Below are 15,116 nucleotides of genomic sequence, written 5' to 3'. Positions count from 1 at the left end.
TGTGTGTGTGTGTGTGTGTGGCCAGCTCAGCCCACCAGGGGGCAGGGCTGGCTAGCATGTGGTGCTGGGGGATCGAACCGCGGTCCTTTGTACTTTGCTAAGCTTGTTCTAAGTAGGTGCTTTAGACCACTGAGCCATCCCACCAGCCCCTATTTTGAGTTTTATATGGTTGTCCTAATTATGTGTGCATGGATGTGAGTTTGAAGGAAGTCAGACACCCAAGGCAGACTCGGGTGCCCAATGCGGTAGTGTTTGCAATGTTTGATGGTGGAGGACGTGGGGATGGCCAGGAGACAAAATGATGGCAGAATCGCCTCTTCTGTTGCATTTTAACAAGTGAGTGCAGATAGGCAAGGTTGCAGCAAAGTCAGACTGGGCCTCCTCGACACTAGAAAGATGGGGCTGGGGATTTGGCTCAGATGGGACTTGTTTGGTCCCAGCAGTAGAATGCTTGCCTAGCAAGCTGGAAGCCCTGGGTTCAGTCCTGGACACCAAAAACAAAAAAGAAACCTACCCTAAAAAACAGTTCGGGACTGGGGAGATGGCTCGGTAGAATAAGCGCTTCCCTGGCAATGGCCAGGGCCTGAGTTCAATCCCCAGTTCCGCAAACAAACAAACAAAAACAGTTCAACAAAAAACCAAAAACAAAAAAACAGTGAAATCAAAAAGACCAAAAACAAACAAGGCAACGGTAGGAAGACTGGTGTCTGGTGTTTGTGGGCACCTTCCCCTGGATGCCCAATTAGAATGAGAAGGAGGCTGATAACTAGTCCCTGTGAAGAAGGAAGCAAAGCCCACAGGGACACCCAAGAAGCCACATTGTTCTGCTGTGCAACATTGGCAAGCCAGAATGTGCCTGCTTGTGCAGAGGCTTCTGGGGAGTGGGCGGCTTTTTTGCATTGTGATTTCACGTGTCATGAAAGTATCTGATAGATCTATGCATGGTGGCACACACATACAAACCCAGCTGCTTATGAGGCCCAGGCAGCTGGCTCGCAAACTCAAGGCTAGCAAAGGCAATTTAGGCAAGACCCTATCTCAGATTTAAAATAAACTTTGAAGGGGGATGGCTGTTGGGGTGTAGTGCAGAGATAGAGCATTAGGTTCAATCCCAGTACTGTTTTTTAAAAAAGAAAGTATGATTAAGTCATTTTTAGCACATTCAGACTTGTGCCACCAACAGCAGTATCTGCATTTAGAGGGTTTCTGTATACTGAAAAGACTTTTTGCATGTCCCCAGCATCCACCCTCACTCTTGTTTCCCAAGTCCCTGCTTTCCTTCTCTGTGGATTTGCTACTCCAGGTATCTTATGTTATTTTATGTAAATGTAACCCTACAGCATGCATCTTTTAAAATTTTATTTATGTATTGTGCTGTGTGTGTCTTCTGTGTCTGCCCTCTTTTGTCACGTTTGCAAGTTCGTCCATGCCGCAGCATGCGTGAGTGCCTCCATTCCTGTGTGGCTGGCTGATACTCCACTGCCATGGGAAGAACACGTTTAGTTATCCATTCATTTGTGTGGGTGTTTCCACATTTTTTTTTTTTTTTTGCCAGTATCAGATTCATTCATTTATAAGTCCTTATAAAGCTAATTATCACGCTTACAGAGTAAGTCAGATTAATGAGCCAAAATCCACATTGCTGTGTAAATCAAAGCACCTAGTAGATGATCAGTTATGCTTGATTAAAAACGTGTGTGTGTATTGGTACTTTCTGCTGATTTGAGAAAGGAGCCAGCGTTTAATCGTCATCTAAACCCACTTAGTGTAGCCATCTTCAAGCCATGTCTGACTTGGAGCTGGCACCCTAGAGAAAAAGAATCATCAGTAGAATGATTGGGAGTTATTTTTTGACCCTGCAACTAAATTCACCTGATGCCTGCTGACAGGGCACCTCTGGGAGCCCTGTGTATGAAAGGTTGTGAGCAGGAACGCAAGTGTCCCTCCTGTCTGCCATACAGGCCCAAGCACTCTGCACATCTCTTGGTTTTTATTGATGGGAGCAGTGGCTTCCAGTGAAGCCTGACCTGGTGGAAGGCGTCCATATGCTTCCCTGGTGGGCACCTGCACACTGTGGTCAGGGGTGTGTCATGTAGACAGAGGACAGGGAGACGGTGTGGCTATGGTGGAGGAAAACAGGAAGGGGTGAGGGGATGTGAATAGGAAAACACTGATAGGCTGTCAGGGTCAGTATTTGATGATAGATTTTTGTAGCTGCTAAGACCTGTGCTTTTTGTGGTATAACGTAGGGTCTGTCCATGTGTAGACTGGATTGTGGGCTTTTTGACTTGGAAGTCTTGATTTTTCTCATCTCTGAGGAGGGAACAGGACAATAACAGTTACAGGTTTGTTGTGATGAATAATTGCACACAAAAGGACCGTACCTGGCATGAACCGAACACTTCATAATGGCGCTAAAATGAAAGAGCTGAAATGAAACAACGACCTAGTTGCATAGACTGCCTGAATTTGAGACTGCTACCGATGGTGCCATGTGCTCTGACTGGATCCTGGAGACCCACTGAGCCCCTTGTTTGTGGTAGGGGTGATACTTGGGAAAGCAGGGCTGAACCCTAAGGCTGCTCTGTGAAAGAAAAAGGGTGTGCCCCTGTGCTGCACTGTGAGTGGGCCGAGCAGGGAGCCTTTCATTCTGAGGGCAAGCCACGCAACTGTGTAGCCACGTGACCTGGTATCTCAGGGTCACCATAGAAATTGTTCCTTTGTGCAATGAATGTCTTGGGTGGCCTGGCGTGGCAGTGTAGTATACTCTGTACTTCTGTGAGGTGTAAGCTTTAAATCAAGCATTTGTGTGCAGCGTGTACAACTCTCTTTGCACCCTAAGCCTGTGGGGACATTGGATGCATAGATACTTTTTGCAAGTGTCACCACGGCAGCCCGACCTGGGCCCTGGTGACACTGGCTGGCAGCGTGCCCTGTGGGAATGCCATTCTGCGCACAGCCCAGAGGAGCCGAAAGCGCCTGCGCCCACAGTGTTATACATACGATACGGATGCTTTCTGTGCTGTGTATAGACTGGCTGAGTGGGGCATGCTAATTTTAAAGACCCCACATTTAGGACTGATGGCAATAGATTCAAATATAAATAATTTCTTTTATTGTGGTGGCTAAAAGAAGATGTAGAACCTTTTTATGGAAAAGTCTCCCCCACCCCTTTTTATTCCTGATTTTATTTTTTATTTTGGCCAGCTCAGCCTACCCTCAGGGCGGAGCTGCTGCGGCATGCAGTGCTGCAGATCCAATGGTGGTCCCCTGTGCCTGCCTAAGCTTGCCTGAGCAGGCACTTTAGACCCCTGAGCTGTCTTGCCAGCCCATTTTTCCCTTTTTAGTGCATCACAGTGCACTCAGAAACTGCTTTGAATCCTTTGTGTGTGGTCTGGTTTGGCTAGAGCAATTCCTGTACAGGAAGCCACCACAGGCCTGGGCCTGTGCTTTAAGGGGGCACTACTGTAAAGTGATGCAGTGGTGCCTGGGTGCTGACTAATTGTTCCTGGGAGGTGTGACAACTAGCAATAGTGACAAGCACCAAACAGATTGTTCTGGCTGGAAAGGGTAGTTGGGCGTGCAAAGCAAGGCAGTTGACCTTGACACTTACCAGCTTTAGTTTGCAGTACCAAACAAAAGTACTGGGACAATTTTTCCATCAAAATGCAAATTCAGGAAAGTTTGAGACCCAAATTCATCAAGTTTCAAAGCAGTACTGAGGTATGACTGTATGTTAAAATTTCTCAGAGACTGTGTGGGCCCTTGACCAGGGTATGTAGTCCTCCTTCCCATGCCATGCTCACAGGCAGCTACTGTGCCTAGCTAGGGGCAGGTGGCTGTGCTCCTTACCTGCCCTGTACTGGCCTCGTGCTGTGTGGGCAGTTCTCATCATGCCGACCACATAACTGGGGTCTGCTTGGGGTGATCCAGTGGCCCCATCCAGCAAGCCTACAGGTGTCACCATTGCTTGCCCAGATCCTCTCTTTTGGACCTTGTCACATTTAAAGTTTCTTTTGGCAATAAAATATTCTTTGTAACTTGTGGATGATACAAAGCTGGGGAAGAAACCGGGTAAATTGGTTGGTGATTTGGCATCTAGAACCATCTTCAGGACCAGATCTGGCAGAGCAGGATTTTCATAAAATATTTCCCTATAGTATGGATGTAAGTAGAGGTTGAGCAAGACAGAAAAGCCACCTCTACTTGGAAATGGAGCGATTTAGCAGGTTGCGATACAGGAGGCATTAGCACATAATGATGCCACCCAGAATCCTTTCTCTGCAGCCAGGGTTCTAGCTGGTCTTGGTCCCTTCTGAGTGACTTCCTGTGGACAGGTGTACCGGCCCTTTTGCATAACACCAGAAGGGTCATTGCCAGTGTGAGGAGCTGATGCTTCTGAGGACCGAGGAAAACTGCCTGGTTGGGGAGGGTTGGCCCTGGCAGCATCCCAGTGAGGGCGTGTGTACACTGGGACTGGAAACTCCAGCTCCTGCTAACTGAGATTCTGTGTATTGATGTATTTGTTAGGACCTTTGTGGGGTTTTACCTAAAATCCTGGATATGGGTTTTGAGGAAATCTACATGAACATAAATGAAGAAATAGAAAGTTATATAAACGATCATGATGATCATGACAACTGTTTGGAGCTGGTGAGACTTGGGATGGGGGGCCCAGAAGCACCACGGAAGGCCAGGCACTGACTCCCAGGGAGGCACTAAAGGCTGTTGTGCAGGGCCTCAGGCACCTTGGGGACCTTGCTGGCTGCTGGGTGGCAGCCCGAGAACTTCTGGGCCCGGGGTGTGCAGCTCAGGCCAGAGGTGCAGCTGTAGCCGCCCAAGGCATCATGCATGAGGCAGATACACCCTCACGCAAGTTCCTCATGGCTGCCTGTCACTCTGCCCTCTGCTTATCAGGGTGACACGGTTCAGTGATGAGAACCACTCAAGACCCCTAGTTTAGAATCCCACATAGTAACACATTTTGTAACCTGTAGTTTCAGTTGCTATTTTATGAACACTCTTCTGTGATGGCCAGGTATCTCTTTTTTGTTGTGTTCCATCCGTCCATCTGTCCGTCCATCTGTCTGTCTGTTCTGTTTGAGACAAGGTTTCTGTAGTACAAGCTGGCCTTGAACTCACTGTGTAGCCCAGGCTGGGCTGGAACTCTGTGATCCTCCTGCCTCAGCCTCTTGAGTACTGGGATTACAGGCATGTGCTACCATGCCTGGCTTTGCTTTTCTGTATTATTTTATTATATACATATTTATTGATATATGATTATAATAAAATTCAGTAAAATGTATCTTTTGGTATAGAGTTAGATGTTTCAACAGGTAAATCACACCAGCACAGTGCAGTTACAGAACATTTCCATCACCCCAGACTGTTCCCTTCAGCTGTCTGCCCTTCTGCTCTCCCAGCCCCGCACCCATACCCTGCTGTCAGCCCTCAGTTGACTTGCCTCTGTAAGGATCTGGTGTAAATGCAGTGATACAGCCCCTGCTTCTGACTGGTGTGGTGTTTCTCAGGCAGGCCTGTGGGGTTGGGTATAGTATTGGGTGTGTGCCTTTTGTTGTTGAGGTGTACTTGTTTGTGTTCCATGTGTGCGTTGTGGGAAGGCTGTCCAGGTGTTTTGTTTGCGGGCTGTTATTATTTTTAGTACTGGGGATTGAACCTCACATATCTCAGTATGCCCCAGTTCTTTTTATTATATTTTGAAACAGTGTTTCTCTAAGTTGTCCAGGCCAGGCTCGAACTTGCCATCCTCTTGCATGAGCCTCTTGAGTAACTAGAATCATTCTTTTTTTTTTTTTTTTTTTTTTTTTTGTGGTGTGTGTGTGTGGCCAGCTCAGCCCACCAGGGGGCGGGGCTGGCTGGCATGTGGTGCTGGGGGATTGAACCGCGGTCCCTGATGCTTTGCCAAGCTTGTTCCAAGTAGGTGCCTTAGACCACTGAGCCATCTCTCCAGCCCCCTAGAATCATTCTTGTGCACAGCCATGTAGAGCTGCCCCCGTCTTCTGACAGACCTAAATCTTTAGTGAATATGTGTGTAGTTCTTGGTGTGCACCTGTTTTCTCCCTCGAGTGAGTTGTCTTCTGTAGATGGCAGGTGGCGTGCTAAGTGTGTCTTCTGTGAGGCTGAGCATGGCCAGACCATGTCTGTCCCCAACAGCACACTTGCTGCTGAGTGTAGCAGGACTCCTCTGGTTCTAGTTTGTATTCTCTGCTGCTAATGATGTCAAGCTTTGGTTATGTTCTTTTTTTTTTTTTTTCTCAAAGTTTTATTGACAAACAGATAGCAATGAGACAGTTTCAAATCATATCGGAAGGACAGTTTCAACAAATGATATGGTTATGTTCTTATTAGCCATCTTCATTTATTCCTATTCTTTCTATTTTTAGATCTTATGAACTCCCTGTTCACCTTTGTTACCCATGCGTTTATTGAGTCACTTATGTTACTGTGACAATACAATCCTGCATGCATTCTGGGTACAAGCCACTTATCTGTTTATGTGTGATAGCATCTGTCCTAATCTGTTGCTCACCTTGCTTTGAGCAAGGAGGTCTATTTAAAAGTTTTTAAATCATCTATTTTAAAGTCTTTAATGGTGTATTTTAAAGTTTTTTTATTGTGTGGAATCCAGCTTATTATGTTCTATCTAAGAGAGTTTTATTTTCTCCTTTTTTTTGAGGTACTCAGGATTGAACTCAGGACCCTGCAGTATCTCCCAGGGCTTCTCTTATTCTAGTAGTTTAAGGATAGATAGCTAGACTATCCAGGTAGTTATGGTAGCTTGTGGTTCAGACTAAATGTATGCAGAAAGTGCCTAGAAAACAGAGATCAGTGTTTTTTTCAAAAAGCAACCAGAAATTGACTTCATGGCTTTTTCCCTGCTTGACATTAGGGCAACAGGTGGTCCTTCAGGTCGGAGTGGACATCGGATGGTGGCCTGGAAGAGACAGTTAATCCTTTTTGGTGGCTTCCATGAGAGTACAAGGTTAGTACTGACAGCAGGCATGCCTGTCTTTCTGGGAGCACTGTGGAGGACTTCATGGAAGACCCCTCTGCATATACTCGTAAATGCTGCCACCCTCTGACAGCTGTAAGAACAGCCCAGCCCCTTCCTCTTTTGAATTTATAGGTTATACATTAAATCAAGTTTTACAGTGGCTTTTAACTTGAAACTGTCTTGAAACCAGAACCTTTTTCAAAGCCTTGTTACCTTGTTTACATTTTTTCTTTCTTTTTTTTGTACTTAGCATTTAGTATGAGGTCTACAAGGTTTCACTACACAGATTGGACTTTTAGCGACCCTTCCAGTTCTCCCAAGCACTGGGCTTACAGGCGGCGCACCACCACACCCAGTCTCAATCACTGTCTTAGTGCACCCCGGGGCGGGGCCAGCATGGCAGGCTGGAGATCAAACTCCTGGCCCCTGCATCTGCCTAAGCAGGCTCTTTAATCCACTGAGCTATCTGGCCGGCCCTAGGAAATACGTCATACATATAGAAAGATGGCAGTACTACTACACACATTGATGCCACTGAGTTAAATTAATTTGACTTAGTACCAACTGTCTGAGTTGTCCTCCAAGCAGGTGCTAGTTCTCTTACTTGAAGAATAGAATTACTTCACTAGAAATCTATAGTTTAAAACCTGATGAAGAAGTGGAATGTAGAAAGGCTTCTAGAAGCTGGGATCAACTGCCTCCACAGTCTGTTGCTAGCTGCCCCCGGGAGGGCCATGTGGTCTGAGTGTCAGCCATAACTCGGGTTGCACCCCGGCTCTTCATGGGGCTACAGCAGCCTTGGCACAGCCTGGCCGCAGCCCTGCTTCTCAGTGCCAGCTGCACTGGGTGGAGAGCAGCATTTAGAGGCCAGCTCTGGCCAGCAGCCATGTTTCCTTATGTGTTTCTCAGCCTGGCTTGAGCACTTCACCCAGGAAAGAGTGGTCACGTCTGACCAGGGTAGAATCCTTTGTCTTCCTGCACAGCTGGAGACTAGTGTCTTGTTCTGAGAGTCAGCTGGGATAGCAGATCTCCCCATTTCTGTCCCAAGTCCTCATTGCGTGCTGAACCCTTTGGCACCTGTGTCCCAGGGCACTGAGCACAGTGGGGCTACAGAGCCCCTGGGGTGCCTCAGATAGGGCCTCCTTGCCTCATCAAGGTTGGGAATGCAGAGGGGCCACTTCTGCCCTTCAGTCCTTGTGGGCTGCTCTGCTGTTTGCCTGTTCATCCTGTGCTGTCCACGGGTCTCACCACAGTTCTTCTCAGGCTGTAAATGCCTCCCCATGGTTCACTTGGATTATAGTTACTCACAGAGCAACCTAATGTAATCATGTGGGAGAATGTGATCTGCCGGCAAAGCAGGGAAACACAGGATGATATTTAGATTGAGTTACTGTGCTTCTGTGGGCTAGCGTTCTTTCTGGTTTTTAAATGAAACTCACAGGTTTGCATCTTTTCACGTGAGTTTAATCCGGTCACAGTGAGAATGAGCACTTGCCTTTAGACCGGTGCCCCATCAGAAGCTCTGCCTTATAGCACTGTCGCAGCTGATGGCTTGTGCTGTTCTCTTCCGACCAGGGACTATGTCTACTACAGTGATGTGTATGCCTTCAGCCTGGACACATTCACATGGAGCAAGCTGTCCCCGGCAGGGTCTGGGCCCACACCCCGGTCAGGCTGCCAGATGGCTGTCACTCCCCAGGGCAGCATTGTCATCTACGGAGGCTACTCCAAGCAGGTGAGACCTTGTGTGTAGGAAAGAAGCAGGAAGGGTACTTCTGTCTGCTGCTTCTCAGCTCACCAGGAGTGGGTGCTTCAAAGTGAGAGGGCATGTTAGCTTAATACAAATAATTAGTGAATTATAAGTGAACAAGAGTAGCGTTAATTTTTCTTCTTAGAACACAGATGATTTTCAAGCCTTAGTAAGGTTTAATCCATGTCCCCCCAGAGTAATGCAGTGTGACCCATCCTGTACTTTGGGGTCTTCCAAGGCTGTGGACACTACTAGTATGCAATGTTCCATTGCAGACTCTGCCGAGGCTTAGCTCTCCTGCCTCCTGGTAGCGGGCTTGTTTTTACATCTGCACAGGAGCCTGTTTCACTGACCAGCAGGCCCAAGTTCCCCGTGTCCGTCCCTTATCAGCACTCTGCCAGCAGGACATAGTGGACCCAAGACATGACCAGCATGTCCTTTAGGGTTTTTAAAGTATTGTGTTTTGAAACTTCTCAGGCACATAGCCCCTTGGAGGAATTGTGCTTGCCTGCCCACCCAGCCCTGCTGTCCTGCTTCACTGTTCTTTGCTCTTGTTGTGCGTACATCTGTACTCCACCCTGCCAGTCAGCCGTGGTGTAGATCAAAGATGAGCACAGAGGTCAACCCCTGAGTGCTTGCATGTCATTAGTCAGCAGCATGGAGCTTGTGACTTGGAGTTCCCACGAGTAGTGTGTAGCCTTCAGGTGTGTGCTGCCTGTGCACATGCGTGCATGGTGTGGCCATCTTCATCCCGTTGGCCTTGCCTGTGTAGCCTCTGCCTGCACCTCAGAGACAAGCACTGCTCTGACCCTCTCATCCTGTCCTGGAGCTTTGAGTTCGTGACTTCCTAACACTTTCTTCTATCTGTGACTTTATTTTGGTTTTTGAGACAGGGTCTCACTGTCTCGTCCAGTCTGGCCTTGACCTCACTGTGTAGCCCACGCTGGTCTCGAACTTGCAGTGAACCTCTTGTCTCAGCCTCTCAAGTGCGATCACAGGCATGCACCGCCATGCCTTGCTGTGTCATCTGTGACTGCACTGCAGTTCATTTCTGGTGTGCTATTTCCAGGCTCACTGCCAGGAGTACGGCTGCCTAGAGCAATTCTCTAGGCTCTGCATAGTGGCAGATCTGGTAAAGGAGCTGCCAGGCCCTGAGTGGGGCAGTAGGTATAGATTTCCAAACACCTACCCCACATGTCAGCATGTTCCAGTACCACCTGGAGTTCACGTTTGATGGTGCCAGACTTTTTTTTTAAGCTATTCCAGTGCATGTGTGGTTCTCTCAGGAGTTTGAAATCACATTTCTCTGATGACAGCTGAGGGTGCATGCTTCTCATGAGCTTATTGGCCACTTGTGGGTCTTCCCTGAAGCTTGTGTCCATGTCTCCTGCTGTCTGATCAAGGCTTGCAGGAGTGTCCTGCCTCCAGTCTCCATCCTTTCCCGATGCCTGTCCTGACCGCACCTGCTTCTACAAGTACTTGTTGGGGAACAGAAGCTTTGTTTGCATAAAGTCTGATGGTATTTTTCTGTCTGTACCCTACCAAAGGCTCCCACTTACACTTTCCCCTAACGGTGAGATGGTGTCAGCTGTTACGTTGAGTTCTGGGACCTCTGTGCGCCATTCCTGTGTGACCTGAGTAGCCTTTGAGGCTAGTCTGTGTCCTGAGGTAGGGTGTGTTTGTTGCAGCTCTCTTTGTTCAGAAGACCTTCCCGCTGGGTGCCTTAGGACCTGTGTAGACAGTCCAGTGGCTGGAGGAGAAGGCTGATTCTGTGTGCCCTGTCCTTCTCCTTACTGTTGGAATTGTGCCAGTACCTGCTGTTCTACTGTGCACCGTGTCTTGAAGTTAGGCTGTGGTCCAGCTTTGGTGGTCTTTCAAACTTGTTGCTATTCTAGGTTCTATGCATTTACAAATAAATTTTAACATCAGCTGGTACATTTCTATTAAAAAAAAAAAAAAAAGCTGTCCTTGGTGGTGCACATCTGTAATCCTAGCCTTTTTTTTTTTTTTTTTTTTTGGGTGGTACCAGGGATCGAACTCAGGACCTTGCACTTGTCAGGCAAGCACTTATTCCACTGACTATCTCCCCAGCCCCAATCCTAGTCCTTTGGAGGCAGGGGGATCGCCGTGAGTCAAAGGCCAGTCCAGGATGCATAGAGAGACCTTGTTTTAGAAACAAAATTAAAAAATAATAAAAAAGCCTCCCTCCCTTTCCTCTGCTGTGTTCTCAGAATGGCTGAGACTTGCCTCACACCTGGAGCGAAATTTCAAGATGTGACATCCTTTGAGTCCTCTAGTCCATGAATCCTAGTGAGCATTCTGCTCCCTGGATGAGAGTTTGACATCTTTAAAAAGTCATATGGATTTTACTTTCTAATAGTCAGATCTGTCTTTGAAGACTTATGTAACTGCACGAATTTTAAAGCTACTTTGACCACCTGCATTACTAGAAGTACTTTGTGGCACAGGTAACCCAAAGTGAAAGAGCGGTGAAGGCAGGTTTTTGGTTTTCCCTTCAAAGACAAAGATTGACTTTGTACGGCAGCCCTGACACTTGAGAAAGGGAACGGGCTCTTCTGGAAGGCCGTTGCGGCCCTGTGGGCAGGTCAGCCCTCCTCCAGCATGGGTATTCCCAGCCCTGGTCCTGGAGGCTTTCAGGGACAGTGTGTAAATATCAATGTCCTAGTCACTTTTCTCTCCTTGCTGAGACAGAATATCCATTGCCCAAAATTAAGGGAGGAAGGGTTTATTTAGCTCACACCTTGTGGAGTCGTAGTCCATACTCAGCAGGCACCAAGGGAGGTGGTCATGGCACAGGGGCGACACCTCAGGGTGGCAGAAGCAGCAGGAGCAAAAGGGGGAGAGCAAGGCTCTTTTCCTCCCTTATATTATAGTAGGCCACCCCAGCTCCCCCATGCGAGGGGGCAGGTGCGCTCCTGTTGCCAGGATCAGGATGTTTACAAAGAGAGGACCCTGGCTTCCTGCTGAGTCCCTTAATTAAACTTCTAAGTTTTCAAGTTGACACAGTATATCAGCCATTACAGTCAGCCAGGGGTACCCCTGTTTTCTTAGTATGTGGGGAGGCTGAAGCAGGAGAGCTACAAATTTTGGCCCAGTCTGGGCAACTTAGATCCTGTCTGAAAATTGAGACAGATGCCCCAAGTTCAGTCCCTGTGCTCTTTTAGAAAAAGGTACAGCAGAGATAGAGTTGACTCTGGGCAGCAAACGTTGCTGTCAGCAAAACACAGTTAACGTAGGCAGGTGCAGGCGTCCAGGACGCTGCTAAAGCCCAACTGTGACTTGAGTAGAGATGTTGCTGAATCCTTCACTAGATAAGACCTCTGGCTGTGAATTCATTTCTTGGCCACCCTGAGCCCTTGTATTTAGAAAAAGGGGTGTGGAAGTCATGATAATGTTCCCTCTGTTCGCCCCTACTAAACGAGACTCAGGGTGCGGCTCAGGGGTGCCGTGCTTGCCTGGTGTCCATCCCCAGGACTGCAATGGAAAGAAGGGCACTCTGATCTTAGTGACCAAGTCGTATGTGCAGAAACGGCATAAGTGCCATAGATGGATGATATTTCCAGAAGGAGAACCAAAGCACCCCATGTCCTCTTCCTGAGGTTCTGGCCTCATGTGTGCTGGAACTTGGACTTCCTTGGCTTTGTGTGCTTGGGCCCAGGCAGACATACAAAGTAGCCCTGAACAATCAGAGGACCGGGGATGTAGCTCAGTGGCAGACATAGCACCTGCCTGGCAAGCACAAGGTCCGCAGTTCCATTTTCAGTGACAAAAAAACCAAACAGCTGGATTGGTTGTTTACTTTTTCAAAAGTGATAAGACCGGGCCAGGGAGATGGCTCAGTGGAATAAGTGCTTCTCTGGCAAGCGCGAGGGCCTGAGTTCAGTCCCCGGTTCCGCGTGATAAGACTATCATTCACAAGCGCCTAGGGCATTATCACACTACACTCCAGTGTGTGTAGTTAGGTCCTCTCTGAACAGCGGGAGCCTCAAGTACCCTATAGCTCCACAAGTACAGACGTGCTCTCAGGCAGCTTGACAGGGGTGTAAGAGGCGCGAGAATGAGCAGATAGTGTTCCCGGTGGCCAGAGCTGGGTGGCCTGTGCAGCAGAGTGCTCCTCGTGAGTACAGAATGTGCTCTTAGCCATGGTGAGCAGAGCCATGCTGTGCACAGCTGACCAAGGAAGAGGAGGTGATCTGCCCTGCAGCAGAAGCTCCGCACTCCTGAACCCTGGCAGGGCAGGTGGTGTCCTGGAGAGTACAGGGTGGGTAGGGGACAGAGTGCAGCTTCCCAGGGCAGGAGCTGACCAACAGTGCAGCGAGGTACCTAAGCTATCAGTAGGGATGGTTGCAGTGACAGTGAGAAGGTCCAGGAATCCCACAGCCTTCACACCATCTTCCCAGAAGGGAAGTAGCGGACAGACCAGGTAAGGACACCTGAACAGTGCACTGGACATAATCACCAGTGACAGGGGAATCAGAGCAGCTATCCTGGGGCCGAAAGGGACATGAGGGACACAAAGGGACAGCAGTTAACAGCTGCTGATCAGTGCTGCTTCATAGGTGTGGCACATCTTTCCACTCCCGGGGTGCCCTAAGGACCAGACTTTAGTACCGAAAAAGGCCGGGAAGAGTGAATTAGAGCTCTCTTGCTGGGTGAGCATCTTGTTCAGCAGCTGACACGCACTGGATGTGAGGCAGAGGTGGAATCCACTGCGGTTGCAGCTGCGTAGGGCCTGGCTGAGTGGGGAGCCAGCCACGAGGCGCAAGGCTGAGGGTTCAGGAAGGGCTGCATGCAGCGCTAAGAGCTGGTGCCAGTTTCCAGGGCGCTGATGGAGTTACTCTCTGGAAGGTGGTGGTGTTGCCATGCACGGTGCCACCCGTGGGGTCTGCCCACATCATGCCAGCTGGCCATGGAAGCCTGAGGGCACTGTCGCATTGCTCCAGTGCCCGGACTGCAGTGAGATGGGTTTCCATAGTCACATGTCTGTCAGAAGGGCCCAAGGCACACTTTACAGTGAGCCCTCCTACCCTCCCCTGCTGTATCAGTGCTATGGGGTGGTTCTCACCTACCCTTTTCTTTTTACAGAGAGTCAAGAAAGACGTGGACAGAGGCACCCAGCACTCTGATATGTTTCTACTTAAGCACGAGGAAGGGGGAGAAGGTACTGCTCTGGCCGTGAGGACTGGCCACCTGGCTGTGGATAGAGGGCAGTAAGGAAGCGCATGCACCCTCCTACAGATGTGAGGCTGGCAGGGAGCACTGCACGCTGCCCAGGGCTGGTGCACAGCACGGTGCCTTGTCTGTGAACATACCCTTAGCTTGTCTCCGCTCTCTGCAGCCCAAGTCCCCTTGCACATTTGGTGGTGATGCAGCTTGTGCCCTTGGAGGAGGTCATCAGAGAAGGCAGTTCGGGACAGGGCAGCTGTGTACACAGTCTTAGGCCCCACACGCGTGCAAGGAAGCTGGGGCTGTGAGTAGGTTAGGGAGAGAAGGGAAGGCGGGGGCTGCAGCTTTGAGATCATTTTTGTACCTTTGAAATTACTGCTTGTTTGAAGTGGTACTGGAGATTAAACCTAGGGCCTTCACACAACCTACATCCTCTGTCCCCTTTCTGTTTAATTTTGAAATAGAGTTTCACTGAGTTACCCAGCCTGGACTTGAATTTGTGATCCTCCTGCCTCAGCCTCTCAGAGTGCTGGTATTATAGATATGAACTACTATGCCTGGTAAAATCCCTTCTTTGTTCTGTAAGTGGTAGGAAGATGTTCCCCTGTACTTCACTCCAGGCCATGTCAGTCAGATACCTGCCAGAAGGAACAGAGAGTAGGTCTTGGCAGCCCGAGAGCCAATACCAGCCAGAGGGTCTAGGTCTTGACTGGCCTGTCGTGGCCCTGGGAGGGCAGGCATGGCTTCATGCAAGGCCACAGCAGCTCCGCCCGTCCCTACCCCTGCCCTTGTGGTCCACGTACAAGTCTTTCTTGGCCTGGGTGCTTGTATAGCCACAGCCTTCTGTGGTCTCTTCCGAGCTGCCTTGTTCCACCTTGTCATGGCACCAGACAAGGACTGGGCTGGTTGCTCATCCCTAGAGGAGGGCGGTGGAGGGAGCAAAAGGAGGCACTTGCATTCTTGCCTGTGGTCTGTGAGGCACCAGGCAACTCAGTGTGTGCTTGTCTGGCTCGTGTCCCCTTCACTTCTCTTACCCTGTCTCCTTGTTCTTTTTTTTTTTTTTTTTTTAATTGGAACACAAACCTGTGCCACTCATGGGCTCTGCGGGCAAGTGCATCTCTGGTATTCACTTTTATCCTGAACAAGGGCTGGGGCCTCTCCCTG

At 49.1% G+C, this 15,116-nt stretch overlaps 1 protein-coding gene across 1 annotated transcript in view; it reads left to right on the top strand.

The window, feature by feature from the left end:
- Nucleotides 1-15,116, top strand: part of Klhdc4 (kelch domain containing 4) — a 40,433-nt gene that overhangs the window by 21,801 nt on the left and 3,516 nt on the right. The window contains exons 6-8 of the mRNA XM_023705204.1: nt 6,911-7,003; nt 8,591-8,750; nt 13,872-13,947. Coding sequence (XP_023560972.1) covers nt 6,911-7,003; nt 8,591-8,750; nt 13,872-13,947 — 329 coding nt within the window. The remainder of the gene's footprint in view (nt 1-6,910; nt 7,004-8,590; nt 8,751-13,871; nt 13,948-15,116) is intronic.

The sequence above is a fragment of the Octodon degus genome, unplaced genomic scaffold (genome assembly GCF_000260255.1).
Source record: "Octodon degus isolate 3935 unplaced genomic scaffold, OctDeg1.0 scaffold00215, whole genome shotgun sequence".
Lineage (NCBI taxonomy): Eukaryota > Metazoa > Chordata > Mammalia > Rodentia > Octodontidae > Octodon > Octodon degus.
This window is presented reverse-complemented; position numbering and strand designations above follow the sequence as displayed.